The following is a 21,589-nucleotide window of genomic DNA, read 5'->3' on the forward strand; positions in this document are numbered from 1 at the left end:
ATGGTGTCACACTGGGGCAGAATTATGGTTTGTGTCCTAACTGTGCATTTCTGTACCTTACCATGCTTGTATTTCTTTTAAGGTTAACCTCAACTGTGAATTTCCTGGGTTTCTAACTCTTGGTCTAGAGTAAAAGTAGTTATCTTAAAAATTATACTGATATGTATGCTCTACTTCAACCACAGCATAACCTGCGGTTTTATTGGGAATTTCTTTTTTGTTCATATGTGAACACTCAACAAGAAACACTGAGGACACTGTTATGATATTGTTGCTGATTTGAAGATGCATAGTATCAACCTTAAATCATTTTTTATTTTATCTTAACAGTTATGACTATATTCACTGTTATGCCCTGGCTGCTTTATGCCATGCTAGAACAGCACAGCTAGAGAATACTGCTCAATAAAACCTCCTTTATCAGATCATTTGCTTTGCCAGAGTACTGTAATGCAGAGTGTACGTCTCACTTTCCATCTGCCTCCTTTCTTCCACATTCCCTTGTATGCACCCCTAATTTCCCCCTCCCTCCTGCATCTCACATTTCATTGCATCCAGATGCCCCAGTTTTCCTTCCCTTCTGAACTCCAGAAAAGATGGCCCAAAATCACCTGCTCCTCAGTGTTGTTCTCTGCCTTTTGACAGCTTACGAGGCCACCATCTAGCCTGAGGACCATTTGGCTTCACTCTTACCAGAAGCAATGGGATATGGAGGGCGTTTTGGAAGAGGGTATCTTAACTGAGGACTCCATGTGGCCTTGCTTCCATTGAGAACATTAGGAGATGGCAACTGTATTAAAAGAGTTGTTTGTAGAATTTTCTAAAACAGAATATTCTTTTAGTGAAAGAGCAAGCTTGTTATGAAGCAGAGCAAGAGGACATTACCATTACTCCTTTTAAAATATTCTTCAAATGTAGCCAATGATTACAAAATTTCAGTGGGTTTTAATTATGTGGAACGTTTGAAGGGTTTGCATTGTGACTTGTTATGATAAGTAACTGGTACAAATAAGTCTAATGGTGGAGGCAAAATTTCTCAAAGGATCCATTTAAAATTTTTTAATTTTAACCTCTAAACTAATTAATGGATTTACTTGTACACTTTCACCAAGTGTAAGCGGTTTGATTGCAGACTATTTTTCATGTAAAATTAGTCATTTTCAATTCCTTCTTTAAGGGTAAAATTGAACTCTGTTCTAATTATGGAGCTGCAATTTGCTCCTCTGGAATCCAAACAGAATTTTGTTTATAGGCTACTAGACTGTATATGTGTGAATATCTTTAATTCTTGATGTATAGATAAAAAGTGACAGGTTTCAGAGTAACAGCCGTGTTAGTCTGTATTCGCAAAAAGAAAAAGAGTACTTGTGGCACCTTAGAGACTAACCAATTTATTTGATCATAAGCTTTCGTGAGCTATGCTCAAATAAATTGGTTAGTCTCTAAGATAAAAAGTGTTGTATAAAAGTTTAACAAATACCTACAGATGGCACGATAATATACTGGTCAGATTGATTTAAAAAAAACACTTCTATAAATATTGATATACGCATAGAGATATGAAAAGATTTGTAAAAATGAAGTCAGAAATACCAAAAACCACATTTAAAGCCAACAAAAATACGTATGTTCCTTTTACAAAAGAAGAGTGTTTTAACTTGTTTAAATGCATATGCACAGAGAACTTGTACAATAATCTTCCATTTAAAATGTTCAGATACGTTCCCCTCTGTGTAAATGGCCAACATATAATACAGATATTTAACAATTTCCTTAATTAGACTGAGGCAGCGTTACTTGGGAGTAAAAAAGAGATGGAAATTGTTTTTTTTTATTCTTCTTCTACAGGTATTTGACTGAATCCTATGGTACTGGTCAAGATATTGATGATAGAATAGTAGAAGGTATTGTATTTTATTAAAGCGAACAGAGGTCAAATTGTTCAAATTTAAAATGTTCAACAACAACAACAAAATCTAGAATTGAAATGTCATCAAACCAATTTGGGCATAAAAGGTCAATGGCCTGCTCCGATCCATCTAATTTGCAAAGATATTTGATTGGGATTTTCTTCTGTTTTATTTAGTGTAGATGTTGAGCACATAATAATAATTCTCTTTGAGACAGTCCTGAAAATGCATAAGCAAGTGCATGACATTAAACTTGTGGGGCCTTATTTGGTTTCATACGTGTAGGGGCAGTTAGATCATCATTGACAACAGTGGCTTTTAGTGGAATGGCGTGTTTTGTTTTGTTTTGCTCAAAATTGGGAGGAAACACAGAACCAATTTTCAAGAATAAGGTTTCTCCAATTAATCTTTCTGCCATGTTAATTTGTATATGTCATAAAGTAACTCATCCTGAATACTACTTCCATGTCATCTTTATTGGATTTAAATTTGTCATATTAATACATTATAAGGCCAGAAGGGGAACCAATGTGATTATCTAGTCTGCGTAATTATGCCACAAGACTTCCCTGAATTAGAGTATATCTTTTAGAAAAATATCCGATTTTGATTTACAAATTTCTAATGAAGAAGAATCTACCACAATCCTTATTAAGTTGTTCCAATGGTTAATAATCCTCACTGTTAAAAATTTACACCTTATTTCTAGTCTAAATTTATCTAGCTTCAACTTCTAGCCATTATATCTTGTTCAGAGAAATAGAGCAGGCTTTCATTTTTTGTTTTTGTAGATATGGTATAATAAGCATGATATTGCTGAATTTCAGCTGGGTATATAAACATCCAAATCCACCTTATGTGCCGTAGGATCTCAGAAAGTGACTGACAGTTGGACATAATGCCTGAAGCTGCATTCCATAATGTTGATTGGTACCTGTAGGTATTCTTGGAAAAAGCTGTGAAATAATTGTAAACACCTTCTTAACAAGCATGCTCACAACAGCTGTATTGTTAGGAGAACCTGTAACTGATCTGAAAAACTTCTGGTCACCTTTTTATTCAATAATCCACATTTCTGTAAATATTACTTAAGCTATTTTTAACAGTTCTTCAATAAGTATTTATTATTAAGGTAGCAGCTTTGAAGCCCAGATTTTCAAATCTCATAAACTTGAAAGACTATTTTTTTGTTTATAACAACTGTTAAGAAAGCCAAATTAAGAAGTTTAACCATCAGTTTGTAATTTTGAATAACAAAAAACAAAATTCCAAGGAAGGACTGACACTTTATCATCCTTAATTTATCTTACTATTGTGGATTTCCTATTGATAACCTTTTAATGTTAGTAGCATCAGATTTGTAGATAATTTCAATAGGCTTTAAATCTGGGGAACAGTTCTTACTGAATTGCTTTAGTTTTAATGGAGTTCAATTTTAAGGTGAAGGCATGTATCACAGTTCAGGGCAACTACACCTGTATTTCCTCTCAGCGGCCCAGCCAGGGCACCCAGGCTTCCAGCTCCCCAGCCATTGCCTTTTTGAGTGGAGAACCATATGTCACCCTTTCTGACTGGGGAATTTCCAGTCTCCACTGTTCCCTGCCTTCACTGTGTTATTCCCAGCAGATCCTGGCTGCCTGAGCACACCTGCTTGCTTTCTCTTCAGAGACTGATAAGACTGATTGTCAACAATTATAAGTTACCACACAGTTCTTTCTATGTAAGCCTATTTTACTCCTAAGATAAAAGTGTTACAGAGAAAACATTAAAAACAATAAAAAAAACCCTGCCGGCATGCTAATAAGCTTACCAGGGTTAATCGCAACCCTAACATGGATTCTGGCAGGGATATTTCCAATTCCCACCCAAAGTGGTTCCTTGTAGTTATAAATTTGTCACAGTTTCAGCTTAGAACAAGCACATAATCTTCAGAGGCTTCAGTAGGACCAGTCCTTCCAAACCTGCCCTAAGGATTGGACCCTGCATGGATCAAGAAGAAGGCCCTGAGCCAGTTTAAAACCAGGCTACTTATCCAAAAATCCTCTCTTTATTGGTCCCTGGAGAATCCAGTTTGAACTTTATGCATGCCTCTCCGAGAGGGTGGCTTCTGCTGATAACAGAGAAAGTACGTTACCATCCCCCTCCTGCTAGAGAAGGTACATACAAAGCCACAATAATACATACACATTTACATTTTAAAACAATGTACCCCAAAGGTATTAACCTAATTCAATAAACCTTAATTCAGTAAACTTTATCTCAACTCCATAAGGTTTCTTCAGGATATTGTCAGTCTGTCACTGTAGGTTGTCAGCAGTTCCTTAAATATAGTTTTCTATGATTTCTGATAGACAAAATGTGGAAACAGTTTTGCTAAGCCTGCTACTGCTGCTTTTGCTAGCTAGCAAAATTATGTTTTTTAGAAGCACTGTGCTGCACAGCTGGATAAATTTTAAACTGTGCTTAAATGGTGCATGTTCAATATGTATGCACTGAATTATTGTGATGCATTCTGGATGGAGCTATTATTGAGGACTGGGAGCTACAGCTACTGCAGAATGTGGCCACCTGCTTGGTGGACTTCAGTGATAGGAGGCACCCTCCAAGTCTTTTCTCCAAAGTCAGCACTGTCTTTCATTGTGTATCTGCAGGCATTCCAGGTGTCAGTATGCACCATTCTAACAGCAGTTTTAAGTCCTTAAAATTAAATGTTGTTGGGATAGATGCTGGGTTTTCTTAGAGAACAGCTCTTGGTTCCCCCCTTATTAATGTAACTGTGCATAGTGTTCACCTCATAATGTACTTATTCATGCTTTTGCCTGAGGAATAGATGGGAAAATTAGTTGAATTTTGGGGCAATCCACCTGGAGCTCAAATTGTCCATCATATTTTATATTTTGTTTATGGTTGTTTACCCAGTTTTCTTTAGGAAAATACTAGCTGAATCATTTTTCAAATATTTTATCATTCAGATTCAGGAATTGCACCTGGTGTAAAATATTTAAAGTTTGTATTACAAATTGCTTCCACAATAGATTCAGTACAATCTGAAAAAAAAGTGCTATTTTTCATGTTAATTTTATTTCTAAGGGGTAAGACGTATTCAACTTTCAAATGTCATCCTCAGTAGTTACTTCGAGTAATTAGTTATCGTAACTGTAAAGTGATGTGAAGTCTTGTTTTTGTTTTTTTTGCTAGTCTTCTTTGAATCAAATTTTGAAATCTCTTATTTTTAAACAGCCAATCCACTCTTAGAAGCCTTTGGAAATGCAAAGACTGTTCGCAACAACAATAGCAGTCGTTTTGGAAAATTTGTAGAAATCCACTTCAATGAAAAGGTATGAGTACTTTGTTTGTAGTTAGTATTCAGTGGTGGGTTTTGTTTGGTGGCATAGATTTTTGGTGGGTGGCACCCTCCTATCATGTGAATATGTAATCTCTGTTCATCCTGAGTCGTTGTTGATGCATATACAGCAGCGCTTTTCAATGACCTATCCGTGGATTGGCACTGGTCCTTAAGATCTCCCTGACACAATTATGGAAGAAAGCAAGCCGGTCCCTGGTATCAAAAAGGTTGAGAAACTCTGATATGGAGGGTTGAGGATCCTCTCTGTCACCCCACTCTTCCTAGAAGTGCTATATTTTTCCCCAATTAAAATGTTAATCTCTTTACATTTTCAAGTGGCTGCAATTATGGCATTCAACCGTTGCCTGGGAACAGATATACCAGACCAGAAGTAGGATGAGTTTAAGCAACGGTTACCTTGCTTACCAGACTCAAGGGAAAAGTTGTATTCTGTAATTCTTGAAAAAGAGAACTGAAGCCACTCCTTACCATGTCAATACTGGCAAACTGTGGGGCCAAACTGATGGAATGTTATTTTAATTTACAAAAATGATCCTTTTCTACATTTAAAAATGTACCGTTAACAGATTTTAACCAGGTTTTGGCGCACACTTCTTCTGATACGTGTGCAAAAGTAAATATTGCACATTATGTATAGGTGTGTGTATGCATTACATGCGTACATTTGGGGATTTGCACATCTAAATGGGGATAAATTTTTTTGTGTGTCTGTATGAAAATTTGGACCCTAATATCTATATCAGGTATTTTGGAGCTGACTGAAATCCTACTGTTGGACTGAGTTTTTTGTGCCAAAAATGCCTGTAACTATACAGTTTAACAAAAGTTTTATTTTAATTTTGTGTTTTAAAAATAGCTTTAAATATATATTAGTATCTAAGGAAATGTTTTCATCTATTGCCTGGTAGTGGCCATCCTTTGGTACTTACAGAGAACAGGCCATGTTGCAACACTCTTGATCAGACCAAGCAGATATATTTTTAGATGTCTGTATTTCTTGGATGATTAAAAACATAATTGTTTTTCTTCCTTCTAGAATTTGGTGGTTGGTGGATTTGTATCACATTATCTTCTGGAGAAATCCAGGATCTGTGTGCAAGGCAAAGAGGAGAGGAATTACCACATATTTTACAGGCTTTGTGCAGGTGCTCCTGAAGATATTAGGCAAAAGCTGTATTTAAGTTCTCCAGATAACTTTAGGGTGAGTTTGCTGCTGCTTTTGGTTTTTTGGGTTTTTTGGGTTTTTTTAAATCTTTTTATCTTATTATTAACATACATGAACTCTTCAAACAAATGTCAACAAATCTTATTCAGCATCTCTATTTGTTACCTTTAAAAGACCAATATGTAGTGTTAATCTCTTACTCTTGTGTATTTATTTATTCATTTATTATAACCATTTATTATAAAATCTACTTGATACTAATATAAGGCTGTCTACCATTTTTCTGTTTAAAGGATTTCCCATACTTTATTTCTCCATGCCATAATCTTGGGGAATTTTTGTGCTTTTACAAAAATGAGCTATTACACATCTGGCTTGTAGTATTGATTTTATCAGTGATCCTTCCTTAGGACTGTAACCTAATGGAATCAACTATGGGTTCTATGGGTAACCTAACTTCAGTTGTCTTGACAATTTATACTTATTTTCCTCCAAAATGCTGTTATCTCAGGGAATTGTATTATATATGCAGACAGGTCCAGGAAATCGCATCCTTTCTCTCCCCCTGTACCCCCATTTCTTTGGTTTTGTCTCCCCTTCCTGTGTATTCTCATCCCCACCTAGTTCCCACCAGCTCCACCCACTCATCTTCCCTTCTCCATCCTGATCTCCTTCCACCAACATAAATCTAGGTCCCACATCCATGGCATCTTCCTAAATTCTGTTGACATTTACCCCAACCCTGCCGCTCCTTTCACCCGCACAGTCTCCGCCTCCCATATCCATTCCTGCCACCATCTTAATCCCTCTCATGCCACCTAACCTCCTGCCAATAATCCCCTTCTTTCTCCCATCCTTCCTCCCTTCTCTTTCTGTCTCTGGATTGCCCACTCCCATTTCTAAAAATATTTCAGCTATCCATGACCTCTTTATATCTCACTCCTTCCAGTTCCTGGCTCTCAAAGAGATCAGGATCCATTCATGTGACACTCCTCTACAGCTGATGCATCTGCCAGAGATTTCTTCTCCAATACTTCTGCTCTGGACCAGACTGTGGTGGGGTGTTGGGCTTCTCCCCCGCTCCTGCTGCTTCCAGTCATACTGCATCTGACTCTCCTTCCACTCCATGATCCTGTCATCTACTGTCAGCATTCCTCTCTGATTTCAACTCCTGGCTCTTTTTTCCCCTCTCCTTATCTCCCACACTCGTCGTCTGTGACCTCAGTTTCCATGTTGCTGACGCATCCAACTCTTCAACTGCACACTTCCTCGCCCTCACTTCTTCAGTTGATCCGCAGCCCTGGTTCAACTCTCCCACTCAGCCAAAGGGCTGTTCACTTGACTTAATCTTCACCAAGCACTGCTTTCTTTCTAATCTCTCTGTTGCTGAGTTTCCCTCTCTGATCATCCTCATGATCTCCCCCTACCCCATAACCTGTCAGTTGGCCTTTCCATGATCTCCAGTAAATCAGTGTTGATGACTTCTCTTCTGCTCTCAGCCCTGTCCTCTTTTCTCTTTTTTCCCTCACTGTGGTTGTTGATTCTTTGTATGCTTCACTCCCCCCCTCCCTGGACTCTTTAGGCCATCTCTCCCTCATTGTAAGGTCTGCCCTGCTTTCTCCCAACATCTGCTTTCTCTGCTCCTCCTTGCATGTGGCAGTGTGTCATTGGAGGAATCCTGTAATCAGGCTGATTTCCTCTACTACAAATATGATTTTTCCTCCTTCAATTCTGCCATTTTCCTAGGTAGATATCTCTACTACTCCAGCTTGAGTCCCATTCCTGCAGTCCCAGATGCCTTTTCATTGTCTTTGACTCATTGCTCCAACCCTCCCTTCTTGTTGCCTCCATCCTCCTCTCTGCACAGGACCTTGCCAATTTCTTCCCTGAGTCAAATGGCAAAATATAACACACAAAATCCCATCCCCTTGGCTTGCCTTCATTTCCCCTCTTACAATGCTTTTATTAGCCTCCTTGTGACAGAGGCTTCTTTACTGCCCTCTTCCTCTAACCTCTCCACTTGACCAAGTGACCCCATCCCATCCCCTGATCTCTCTCTGACCTACTCTCATCCATTTCCTTACTCTTCTCCTTAACCTCTCTCTCTCCTCCAGCTTTTCCCCTCAAAATACAAACATGCTCTAGTCTCCCCCGGCTTAAATAAATCCCCCAAAGCCACCATCTTGACCCTACTTGCCTCTCGGACTACTGCCTCGTCACCCTTATTGAATGTACTGTCTGCAATTGTCAAAAAGGAGTTTCTTTCCTCTGATCCTATTCTAGACCATCTCCAGTCTGTTTTCCTCCCCTTGTACTCCATTGAAACTGCTCTCACCAAAGGCTCAAGCTCAGAACCAGCATTCCATCCTTATCTTCGATCTGTCAGCTGCCTTCAACACCACTGACCATCTTCTTCTTTTGGAAATTTTGTGCTCCCTTGGTTTCTGTGACTCTGTCCTCTCCTGGTTCTCCTCCTACCTCTTGAAATGCTCCTTCAGCATGTCCTTTAGAGGATCCTCCTCATCCCCTCTCCAACTTTCAATGGGACTTCCATAGGACTCTGTCCTTGGACCCTTTCTCTTCTCCTCCTACAGCTTATCTCTGGATGATCTCATCTGTAAACATAAATTCGTATATCACCTTTGTGTTGAGGTCTAACGGATGTACTTCTCTACCCCAGGCCTCTCTCCTTCTATCCAAACTTAAATATTGGCCTGTTTGTCTGACGTCTCCTCATGGATGTGTAGCCCTCAATTTAAGTTAAACATAACTAAAATATATTTGTTCCACATGACCTCCTTTCTCACCTGTTGTGAAAAACACCCTCATCCTGCTTGTTTGTCAGGCCCATAGCTTGGACCTTTCTCTCTCCTCGCATCCAGGCTAAGTTTAAATCTTCCCAATTTTTTCTGCATAACATCTCTAAGATATGGCCTTTCTTATGCACCCACAAAGCTAAAACGCTCCTCCAGTCTTTCATTATCTTGTCTTGTCTCCTGGGACATCATCGTCTTTTATTTTGACACATGCAATCTGCTGAGATCCATTCAGAATGCTGCTGCAAAGATCATTGTCCTAGCCCATCAGTTTGACCATGTCCCCCCTTCACTGGCTCCCCCTTCTCTATTGCATCAAACATAAGCTGCTTTTTTTCCATTTTCAGGGCCTTTTGTAGAATATCCCTACCTACCTATTGCCTCCCATATGTCTATTCTCATCTCCAGTCAGCCCATGCTGCTGGCATCCCATACTCATTGGTTTCATTTTCAAGTTTCATGCTCTGCTATGCTGTCCTTCATGCTTGGGAGGAAGTCCCCCTAAATGTCTGCAAAGCTACCTTATTATTCTCCTTCAGAGTCTCCTTAAAACTCAGCCATGATGTCTCATGCTGACCCATATTGTCTCCTTGTTTCCTTGTATTCTCTTATTGTCCTGCCTGTATTTATCTGCTTTCTCTTGTCTTATACTTAGATGGTAAGATCTCTGGTGCAGGAGCTGTCTTTTTTTTTTCTGTGTTTGTACAGTGCCATGACTAGGGCTTCTGAGTGCTATGGTAATATAGATGATAATACAGACCTTATTCCCCCATATCTAAAGTTGACTCCTTTCTATATAATTTTTTCGCTTAAATGGAGTGAGATACTGTTTGTGAAGTATTTTATAATAATTTTCCATAGTGGTAACACAGGTAGAAAATGTTTTGGATCTCCTCCAGACATTTCCCCATTGTTCCAAAATAATATGTTCTTAGCTACTTCTCCGTTTTTTCCATCACTACCTGCTAGATCTATCAATAACTTATGCCATGTGGAAATTGGGCCCTGTTGAGTTGGACTTGCCAGTAGTGGGTGTAGTTTCCACCCCTGCAAATGTTGGTTATTCCAATCCAGCACATCATTTTTTGGAATAATGGGAGGAAAATAAATTCATGTAGGTGATGGAGAAATATTTTCTTTTAAGTACTTTGTTTAGTCTATACAAATTCATATGTATCTTGTAGCTGTTTAGTTGTAGATTACTCAAGCCCTATATTTAATGCTTCAGATTTAGTATTAGTAGCCTGATTTATCACTGAACTCATGAATTTCTTTCAGAAAGTAATAGATTATGCAGGACTGGTAAGCATTAATAGCACATCATCCACATACAATACAGTTTTATGTTCTGTTTTATTAACTGTTTTATTAACTGTAACTCCTTGCTATGCTTCTATTCTGATGAGATTGTTGAAGAGGGTTAGCAAGAAAGGGAATAGAGGACAACCTTGTCTGATTCTTCTTTGTGGATGAAATTCTTTAGAGCTGAACATTTTAATTTTTATCCTGGCAGAGGAAGTGGTGTCCCATAATATATTTATCCAGTTCTTCATTTTGTCTCAAAACCCCATCTCTAATATCAGTGTTTTTAAGACCTTTACTTTATCAAGTACTTCCTTGGGCTCGAGGAATAGCAGTAGACTTTTAATGCTTTTTATTCTGCATTTTACAAATTCTTCCTATGATTCTTCTGATGTTGTTACTCAATTTATCTATTGTGTATGAAGCCCATTCAGTGTGTGGTAACTGAGGAAAGACAGCTTCTGTTCTTTAGGATGAGATTTTTTCCCTCCAGAAATACTGGTGACTAAAAATTTTTTTGTTTTTGTTTTTTGTTTTCGGGTGTGTTTTGTTTAACAAATCCATTTGTTTTCACATCATGTGGAAACAATTTTCCATAGTTATCTTCTTTATTGTGTTCTCCCCCCCCCCCCCCCCACCTGTTCATGTTTGCTCCAGGAGCTGAATCTCAAACCTGTGCAAAGTTATGAAAGTGGAGGCAAGATTTATGTTCTGCTTAAAATTGAGCTTTCTGAGTCCAGTGCTGGTAACAGCTGCTACCACTGCCTATGCAGAAGTGCTGTTACTTTACTGTTTTATGATGATGTATTTATTTAAGGTGCCTAGAATCACACTGGCTATTTTATTTGCAATTATACCAGGTTATACACTGATTTGATTTGCTGTTTGCTACTAAAGTTATGTTGTTTAAACATTATTGCCTCCCAGGTGTTTCTGTTCCATTGAGTATGTGTTAAGATTATTTTCACCAGTCTGCATAATTGCAGAATAGTTTGTTTTATTTAGATGTTCATTTGAGTGCTTTCAAATAATGACTTACATGGTCAGAGAGATTCACTTTGTGTAAACAGCAAATGTAACATTTTAACTCTTCCTCCCTTTTTCTTTGAGATTAAGGTACATCATCTTTTCTTCAGTTATCACAGAAATTTAAGATGATAATTTTAGAAAAGCTGAAGTAAAAAATCTCTTTCCATGAAATTCATTTTAATATTAAGGCTATTTTTATATAAGTAGTCTCTCAGATTTCAGGATTACAAATTGAGGTCCCAAACTAGTGTCAGTCCTTTTAGGACTCACATCGATTATGCAATCCCTTTTTATTTATAATTGAGGATCATAGCGGATAACAAATACCCTGAAGGTTGAAGAAAATGACACATTGGTGTTTAATCTAGTTAAACTCTAAACCCCCTAATCGTCGTCTTTTATTATATGCTTTGAAAATACCTTTTTGCCCTAAACCTAATCTGTGTATTGACTGGAGTTCTTTGTTTTATAATAAAACCCACTATGTTTGGATTAAGCTTCTCCTTTATAGGAAACCTATTAAATTCCACAGTCATTCACTTTGTAAATCTGTAAGATTTCCACTGGAAACCTCAAGTCCTATTCATGTAAACATGTAACTTTTTTTCTCAATTACAAAACTATTTCTGAGGTCAACTCCGTAAGAGTTTCAATGCATAGAGAAACATTTCTATTTTTAAAACGTATTGTACAGGTGGGCTCTGTGCGCTGTCTCCACCCATAGGCGCCATCCCCGCAGTTCCCATTGGCTGCGGTTCCCAGCCAATGGGCGCTGTGGAGCTGGTGCTCGAGATGGAGGCAGCAGTGGAGAGGCCTCACCTCCGTGTAGGAGCTTGAGGGACACGTCAGGGGAGCCGCACGGAGCCAGGTAGGGAGCCTGCCAGCCCCGCCAACCCCCTTCACCCTCAGCAGCAACGGGAGTCCCAGCCGCGCTCCACCGCTTCCCCCCCACCCCCCCAGCAGGTGTGGCATCCCTGGGCCGCCCCCCTCCTCAGAGCACCCAAGGTTTAGTCAGGGGAATATAGTACAAGTCACAGGCCATGAATTCTTGTTTACTGCCCGCCCTGTCCATGACGTTTACTATAAATACCCACAACTAAAACATAGTCTTACCTGTGAAACAGCATGCAGTGTAGTTGTAGTTCTAGCCATTTCGGTCCCAGGATATTAGAGAGACCAGGTGGGTGAGGTAATTTTTTTGGACCAACTTCTGTTGGTGAGAGAGACTATCTTTTGTGTGTGGCTTGAAAGCTTGTCTCTCTCACCGGTGTGAAACTTGGCAGCTTTGTAAACATTGAGGATAATACTTACCAATTTCCATAACAGTGCTCTGAGGATTAATTATGGTAAAGTTTGTGCATCACTTTGCAAATGTAAAATGCTAGTAAGTACTGTTTTTTTATAATGTAATGCCCCCTGCAGCTTCTGACTACAAATGGGAAGGCAAATGCAGTTCCCAAAAACCAAGCTTGACTGCAGTTATCTATGGGTGGAGTTTACTACCTGTAGGAATACACATTTTGTCCTGTTATAAACCATTTCCCCCTTATTTGGAGCTTCATTTCCTGTATCTTTCAAAGCAGTTCATTATGAAGTTACCAGTTGCATCTTCATATGTTTTGCTTTTTAAAATGGGGCATAAACTCTTGTTTTCCTCCAGCAGCAGGTGTCCCTTTGGTGCGAAATTTCACACAGTGTCTGATGTACGTCATCGGTATTAGCTTTTGTTTTGCTGAGGTATCACTTAATTTCTTTGGTGTGGAGATACATTTTAAGAGATTCCAGATATGTATTATAAAATTTTGAAGAGACGTGTGTGTTACCCAAACTAAATTTACTTGAGAACAGACTAGACTTGACTGGAGGTGTTTTACAAGAGTACTTAATATTGCAGAATGTACCTTGGTACTGAAAAATTGAAATGCTGAAACTGACAGCTGGCTTTCTATGAAGTAGCACCTTTTCTTTTGTTACTTACTTGCAAGGTTTTATACAGGTTGATTTAATTCAGTACTAAATGTCTAGGTTAAGTCTAGGAATTATATGTCTCTTTCAAGTCACAAAGATGTTCCGTTTAATAGCTGTGTCTGATTTAATAGTTCATTTATGAGTTCTCACTGTGTCTTCCCAGTTTGCTTACAAGAAGTACTTTTGTTAGAATAAAATTACTTTCAAATAAGAATTTTTTCCCCATCTTCCAATTCTGTGATACCATTGTTATAAATAAGATATTGCTTTCAAGGAAGTAATCCTGAATGCCTGATAGTATGTGATTGGTGTCATATGTTGAAGTTAGAAGAGGTAGTGCACCTCTGGGTTAGTATGATATACTGTAATTGGACTGAAGCACTAAATCATTAGCTAATTATCTCCTTGCTGTTTTGTTTTATTTTATTTATATATAACATGCATTTTCCCCTTCTGTTGTAGTATTTAAATCGTGGCTGCACTAGGTACTTTGCTACCAAAGACACGGACAAGCAAATTTTGCAAAACCGCAAAAGTCCTGAGGTATGGTATATTTTCCACATTTTCAATTACTTCAAATTACTGTCTTATGCGGATCATGTTAAAAATGTCAGTCACACTTGTTTAGAATAAAAGGAAATATTCATTTTACACATCTTACTTGACAGGTTTAAATGGGAACTGGCTGGCATGTTTAAAGTTCTAGTTTTGGAGTGTTACTAATACTTTATTTCAGGTTCAATACTGGAAAGACTTCTTAAAAACAAAAATGTAAATTTATAGCCTAAAATGTAACCCCTAAAATATTTTAAAAATCGCTTTTTAATTTTTATCATACTTTAATACCGATATTTGTCTTAATGACTCAGCAGATCTTCAATGGGAGACAAAACAAATATCTTATACAGAATGTTATCTTAAATTCTTGCTTCTCTTAGCAGTGATACTTTGCAGAGCATTGTTTATTCACCACTTACGATTGTTGACAACCTTTTTGCTTTGCTTTTGTTAATAGCTGGGTATGGTCTATTTACCCAGAGAATTATTTGGAATTACTGTACAATTAATTATATTCCTATGAATTAGATGCAGAAACCAATAAGCAGAAAATACAAGTAAAGCTTTTTTCTGTCACAAAAAAGTTTAACCAGTTGAGATTGAATTCTCTTTCATAGTTTAAAAAAAAAATCTCTTGTTGGTGCTGTTGTAAAGTTTTGGACAATTCTGTATTTCATAGTCGTTACTAAGTTAGAAGTGTGACTTGGGGCACTGAGTGTCAAAAGCCATGACCTCACTGGCTGGTTAGGCCCTTTTAGTAGTGTCATAGCCACACACCAACTCTTTAAGCACAATTATGACTTAATCGCCAGGAAGAGCACGTTGTCTTCACCACACTCTTTTTTTTCTCAACTGTTTTCTCTTATCCTACTAGTAGGAAGTATTTTTCCTAGGGGAACAGTGCATTTCTGAGTAGAACATGTGAAATGTCACACCTCCCCCACAAAAATAAACTAATTACATTGTAAACAGTAATTTAAATGACTGGATCTGATGTTCTAATAAAGGTAAGACACTTCAGGTAATTCAACAAGACTATTGCGGAACTTCTCAGGTGGCTCAAGGCGCTTGATTTTCAGTTGAATGCCTGATAATGCATTCCACTCATGTACCAATACCCTATTACTTTGCACCCTGGAGTGGTTTATTACAGTTTTGTGGGTGAGAGGGAGTGTTAAATTTTGACTTTCCACCACCAAGCTGTAAGGTATCCTCATGAATGTCTGTCTTGGCAGATAATTAAGCCAATCAAAGAAAATGTTTAATCTAACAGTTCATTGTGAGTGCTGCTGAGCTATAGAAATACTGTTCTTTCTTGGGCATTTTTTATACCAAAGTTCAGTTTGAAACAAATGTTAATGTCTAAATTAAAATGTACTAAAAGGAAGAGATGATGTTGGAAATGAATGTTGACCACTAAGTAGTGAAACAAATGATACCACTGAGTATTATGTCCTTTTCTTTGAAGAACTACATTTCTTTGGGAATGGATAGCAAACTATTTACTGAGGACAGGTTTCAGAGTGGTAGCCGTTGTAGTCTGTATCAGCAAAAACAATAAGGAGTACTTGTGGCACCTTATAGACTAACACATTTATTTGGGCATAAGCTTTCGTGGGCTAAAACCCACTTCATCACATGCATGGAGTGGAAAATACAGTAGGAAGAGATATTTTTATAGATATATATCAGTACATGAAAAGATGGGAGTTGCCTTACCAAGTGGGGGGTTGAGACAATTCGATTAAAGTGGGCTATTATCAACAGGATGAACAATCACTGTTGTAGTGGTAATCAGGGTGGCTCATTTCAAACAGTTAACAAGAAGGTGGGAGTAACAGTAGGGGCAAATTAGCATGGGGAAATTAGGGTTTTTTGTTTTGTTTTTTAGTTCTTGTAGTGACCCAAGAACTAAAACAAAACAAAAACCTAATTTCTCCATGCTAATTTGCCCCTACTGTTACTCCCACCTTCTGGTTAACTGTTTGAAATAAGTCTTGGCAGATTACTACTACAAAAGTGTTTGTTCAGCCTGTTGATAATAGCCCACTTTAATATAATTGTCTCAACCCGCCAGTTGGTCAGGCAACTCTCATCTTTTCATGTACTGATATATATATATTTTCCTACTGTATTTTCCACTGCATGCATCTGATGAAGTGGGTTTTAGCCCACAAAAGCTTATGCCCAAATAAATGTGTTAGTCTATAAGGTGCCACAAGTACTCCTTGTTGTATTTACTGAGGGGTAATAGAAAAGGGCAAGTTTTTCATAGTACACTAGAACCTCAAGTCTAGCTATCTAACTGGAAACTATTGTATTGCCAAGTTCTTTTTAGATAGGCAATGGTCGTTTTTGCTCTGTCACTTATTAAACTTATTCCTGTTGTATATTTTAATATAAATAGCTCAATAGTGAATTAATGTTTAAATTATTTTTCTTTTCCTTATCAGGAAGATGAGGTGATCATTTTACTTAATTAGAAAATTTAGTTAAATTTTTGTGTGCGTCTAAATACTGTTTGACGTGAATCTTTCAAATGCATGCACTATTTTATTCTGAGATGACAATAGAAGTGTTTTCACTATAGGCTATTATATGGACTCTTCTTTCAATTAAATTAGGCATCTTTTTCAATTTAAAGCATTTTAAAATTTAATTGTAAAGTTAAAAATTGTGTATATGTTTGATTTAGCCTTTTGGCTGCAAGCAGTTGTTTACTGTCTCCCACCCTGAAATAATACAGTTGTGGCATTCTGGTGTCAAGACAACCAGTCAAAGCTGAATATAATATTTAATGGGTGTGTGTCTTTTAACCTTTAAAGCACTACAGACACATATACTTTTCTGAGCAGGAAATGCAAACTAGTATACTTTTGTAAACCACCCAATGAAAGACTCCCATTCTTTTCCATTTTTGAATCATCCTGTATCCCCTTCTTCTTTCTGTCAATGTCATCCCCATAATGATGTCATTAGCACCTCAACCTGTCTTTCCCCGTCAAAGACTAGAACTCCTCCCCAGTTCATATACTGAACCTTTCACAACTGCTTTTTGCCATCACCCTTGCTATCTGCTGCTGAACCGTTTGTTTTCCTGTTTCCCCTCCCCTAGCTGTCAAACTCTCCTACTTTGTTAGATCTCTTCTGAAGTTTGGTTAATTTTCTCAGAGCCAAGGACACTTGAAAGCAAGTTATAGTATTTTTAAGCATGTGCAAATAGTAACATCTTTAATCCCTTTATATAGTTTATTGTTTTGTTTTTGCATGTTTTGTGCTGCTTGTTCATAAACTAAATTATTAATTACAATTTATTTTCAATCATTTGATTAAATTGTCTGCTTTTCTTGCTCTTTAATAGTACCTAAAAGCAGGTTCCCTGAAGGATCCTCTACTAGATGACCATGGAGACTTCAACAGAATGTGCACAGCAATGAAAAAGATTGGCTTGGATGATGAAGAGAAGCTTGATCTTTTCCGAGTAGTAGCCGGTGTCCTTCACCTTGGAAATATTGATTTTGAGGAAGCTGGGAGTACTTCAGGTTAGATGAATTTTTTTATTATAGGCTTCTTCTAAAAAGGTGTGAATGCTTTTTGACTAGACGACTAACTGAGGTAAACTGCACCCTACATTCTGAAACAAAATCCTGTTCAATATCTGCTCCATAGCTAAAGTTAATCTAGCTGCCCATTATCAACCTCATCTTCTTTTGAAGACCTGTTTTCTAACTTCATCAAAAAATATACTAACACAGTCCCCCTGAAATTGTTCAGGAAACAGGTTTCCTGGAAAGTTTTTGGTACAAGTCAGAAAAGAAATTTTGCACAGCTCTGTTTTGAAAATTTACCTGTCATTCAATTTTTAAAAATTTCCTAGCTTGATTTTGGCTCTTATCACTAGCATGTCTTGGCTTAGAAACTCAGCAGTCTGGTTTTTTGTTAACTTTGGTAAGGAGAAATACCTTCCTTTTAGTAATTTTGGGATGAAGGAAGAAAGTGGTGCACTAAAAAGATCTGTAATATAATCAGCTTTATAATCTTACAATTGGTAGGGAAGAGGGTAGTTGGGGGCTAACTAGAGCAGAGATATAAATTGAAGGTACATGAAGGCTGGAGGAGGGGAAGTAAGGAGCAACTGGGAAACTCATAATCTTACTATGCAACTTACGAGACTTTGTTAGGTCTGTTTGCTATTTTGCTATCCTTCTTGTTTCTTTAAATGTATTTATTTATTGCTGCTCTGTTTTATGGATGAGACTTAAGAGAACCCCAATCTTGACACGCTTTGAATTTGTCCAGGATAGAAGTATTCTCTATATGGAACTGTGTATGTCTAAGATGGCAAGATAGTGGTTTTAACTTGTTCTTCTCTTCCTCTCCTCCTGCTACTGCATAACCAGGTCCATATTTGCACAAATCTGTTAGAATGAGCATGTAGAGAAATGTTTAAAATTATTTTTAGAGGTTTATAAGTGTAAATTGACTAGCTTCTGATTGCAGGCATGAATTGGGTGTGGAAAATGTGAAAGAAGGGAAAGCTGGGAAAGATGGGCAGTGGGCTGGGGGTAGTAAGGAGCTGTTTGGTCCTGTTTAGGGGAAGGAGCATGGGATGTATGGTGGAGTGGGGTGAAGAAAGGAGACAGGTAGGGAGGAAGGGGGAGTTGCAGAGGCCAGAAGACATGGAAGCAGGACTGTCAGGGATTGGGAACGGCATGGAATATCTGAGTGCGGAGGATGGATGGGAACATAGAAGGGCAGAGTCTTTTATTTAAACTTACAATTCAAACTGTTTTCTAGAATAAGATCTTTAAGAGCTCAAAGTTTTAAATGTGAGTAAAAGCCCCACCCATTCTCCCTCCTCCTAGGTATACGCATAGAGGTGTCTAATACACTTGCTGACACTTGCAGAAAGGTAGCCTAGCTTTGATGGGCCGAATATATTCTGCTGGATCAGGACTCTACTCCTGAAGTGTGTTTATACCAACATGATTTAAACTTTTGCTGCTGCTTCAGAAAGCTGGGGGATTTCCAGACAAAATCTTTTGGTTTATAAAAGTTATGTTTGAAAGTGGTGTGTCAGTGGAGCCCAGTTTACTCCCAGGAATTACATTTCTTCACAAACCCACTAGTCTTTTAAAGAACTCAAATGTTTTATTGTCTGTCAATGAACAGTTAAGGTATTCAGGCAGTCCTCCACTGATTCTTCATCATTTGTGATTACCCTCACAATATTTCCACCTTAGTTTTTGAGTTATGAGGGATAAAAAGGTTGTGCTTCTGGAAAAAGTAATAACACTTTATTTTAATTTTGAAGATACAGAAACCTTAACTCTGGAAAAATGCTGGATTTTTTTTTTAATTATTATTTCAATGCCTTGCTTAACTGTTGTGGGTCTATGAGCAGATTCTAATTCAGATTAGAAATAAAGCATAATTTTTTAACACTGAAGGTAATTAACAGTTGGAACAATTTACCTAAGGATATGGTGGATTCTCTTGCTTGGAAATCTTTAAATCAAGACTGGTTGTCTTTGTAAGAGAAATGCTATAGTTCAGACAGGTTTGGCCTTAAAAATGTATTACTCTAATTACACTTTACAGCATCATGAAACATTGTAATGCTGGAAAGGCCTTCACTGTGCATTTGTCAAAGAAAGCATTTAAGGGAAACAAGTGTCATTTCTGCCAAGTCAATCCTTATTTTTCTTGTGTAGCATACACAAGTTTATGGTTAACTAATGTCAGGGTTATCATGTTATGTGCCATGTTTCTAAGAAAGTAAAGTCTGATTTATTATATGTCATGTGGGGAAAAACTGCTTCAGAAATTAAAGGCAACAACCATCAAGTGAAATAAGAACTGAGATATGTAATATACTTACAAGTCTAACAAAATTATGGGTGAAATATTTACAAACACAGGAATCTTTTAAAAAAGTCTTTCAAAAATAGCTATCAAAATATATACAATAAAGCAGTATAACAACTAACTAGGAAGAGTATAAACAACTACAGTACATTATCAAACATTAACATTTATTTCTCCAACTCTTTCTTTCTATATTCTGAGAGAATCCTTTCTTTAAGAGCAGGGTAGTTTTATATATCTTTAGTTTTTGGAACCAAGAAATGCATCCTTTGATGTCAAGAATTCTGTGGGTTAGGAAAACTGATCTTCAGGTTGCAGTGTTTCTTTTTCTTTAATGTCCTGTTCTGCTCTACCCTGTAGACTGGAGCGGTTTCTATTATAGTGAAAAGGGGATTTGTGAATACAAAAATGTCATACTAATGTAATACTATATGACTTGTTCGTACTCCTCAAACTTCTGTCGCACATCTCATTAAATAGCATGTAATCACTAAATTATCAGTAATGTAAAGGTGGATATTGATTAGTCGACAGTTCTGAATTTTTTTTTTTAATAAGTAGTCACTAATTGTCCTCTCAGCTAGCTTTGGTTGTAACATCTTTCTTAACTTGTGCTCTAGGTGGATGTATTCTGAAGAACAAATCTAGTCAGTCTTTAGAATGCTGCGCAGAATTGCTAGGTTTGGATCAGGATGATCTGCGTGTCAGCTTAACCACGAGAGTCATGCTTACAACAGCAGGGGGCACCAAAGGAACGGTTATAAAGTAAGTTCAGAACACTCCTCTGTTCAGCTGTAAATGCAAAAGTAGCCCATTTAAAAATAAATTGTAAAAGTGATTATAGATTTTTTTTTTAATTAACAGCCCTGCATTGTTCAACACACATCTGCTTGTCTGTAAACAGTCTCTGAAACATGGACTTTGACGCAGGGTTTCTCAGTCTTTCTCACTGTTTTAATAAGAGAGTCAACTTCCTGATACCAAAGTGCTTGAAAACAGTAAATAAAATACTTACCACCACAGCAGTTTTTATTCTCTCATCCCCACCTTCAACTGTAGGAATTGGATACTATCCGTGTAACAAAAATAGCAATTATGAGTGATATATATATTTAATACAATATAAGTAGCATCACTGAAGTAAATTGTTTAGAAGTTCAGCCCTTTGCTTGTACATTTGAGAAAGGGCAAACGCTCTTAGGCCCGTGCTTAACCACTTTTAAGTACAAACTGAATCAATTTTAGCATAACAATGATTACTTAAAAGTTAAGGGAAAACTTAGAGTAGTAATTAAAAGTGTGTAGCACCTTTCAAGATGCGAACGGAGATGGAAGTGAAAAATATTAGCTTGTAAGTAATGTTGGTTGTGCTGGTTGTTTGTGGTGGTTGTTACAGTAGTTTGATTTTACTAAATGATCTAAAATGTACCTGTTGCCTTTCTGTGTTCTTGTATTTGCTTTCATTTTGAAGGATAATGTGATTGTACTACAGTATTATGATTAAGTCATTATTTTTAAAAAATAAAAATTGACTAAGTTTTGAATTTTGTTTAAACTTCTGTATCAATGAAGTTAGGATTAAGTGTAAATGTATAGCAGTAACTTG

At 37.4% G+C, this 21,589-nt stretch overlaps 1 protein-coding gene across 9 annotated transcripts in view; it reads left to right on the top strand.

The window, feature by feature from the left end:
• MYO6 (myosin VI) overlaps positions 1-21,589 on the top strand; it is a 177,170-nt gene that overhangs the window by 65,073 nt on the left and 90,508 nt on the right. For all 9 annotated transcript variants that reach the window (XM_048845884.2, XM_048845886.2, XM_048845888.2 and 6 more), the window contains exons 7-12: positions 1,849-1,904; positions 5,151-5,248; positions 6,314-6,478; positions 14,020-14,100; positions 17,477-17,657; positions 20,604-20,748. In XM_048845884.2, the coding sequence (XP_048701841.2) occupies positions 1,849-1,904; positions 5,151-5,248; positions 6,314-6,478; positions 14,020-14,100; positions 17,477-17,657; positions 20,604-20,748 (726 nt within the window). The remainder of the gene's footprint in view (positions 1-1,848; positions 1,905-5,150; positions 5,249-6,313; positions 6,479-14,019; positions 14,101-17,476; positions 17,658-20,603; positions 20,749-21,589) is intronic.

Source organism: Caretta caretta, chromosome 3 (genome assembly GCF_965140235.1).
Source record: "Caretta caretta isolate rCarCar2 chromosome 3, rCarCar1.hap1, whole genome shotgun sequence".
NCBI classification, from domain to species: Eukaryota; Metazoa; Chordata; order Testudines; family Cheloniidae; genus Caretta; species Caretta caretta.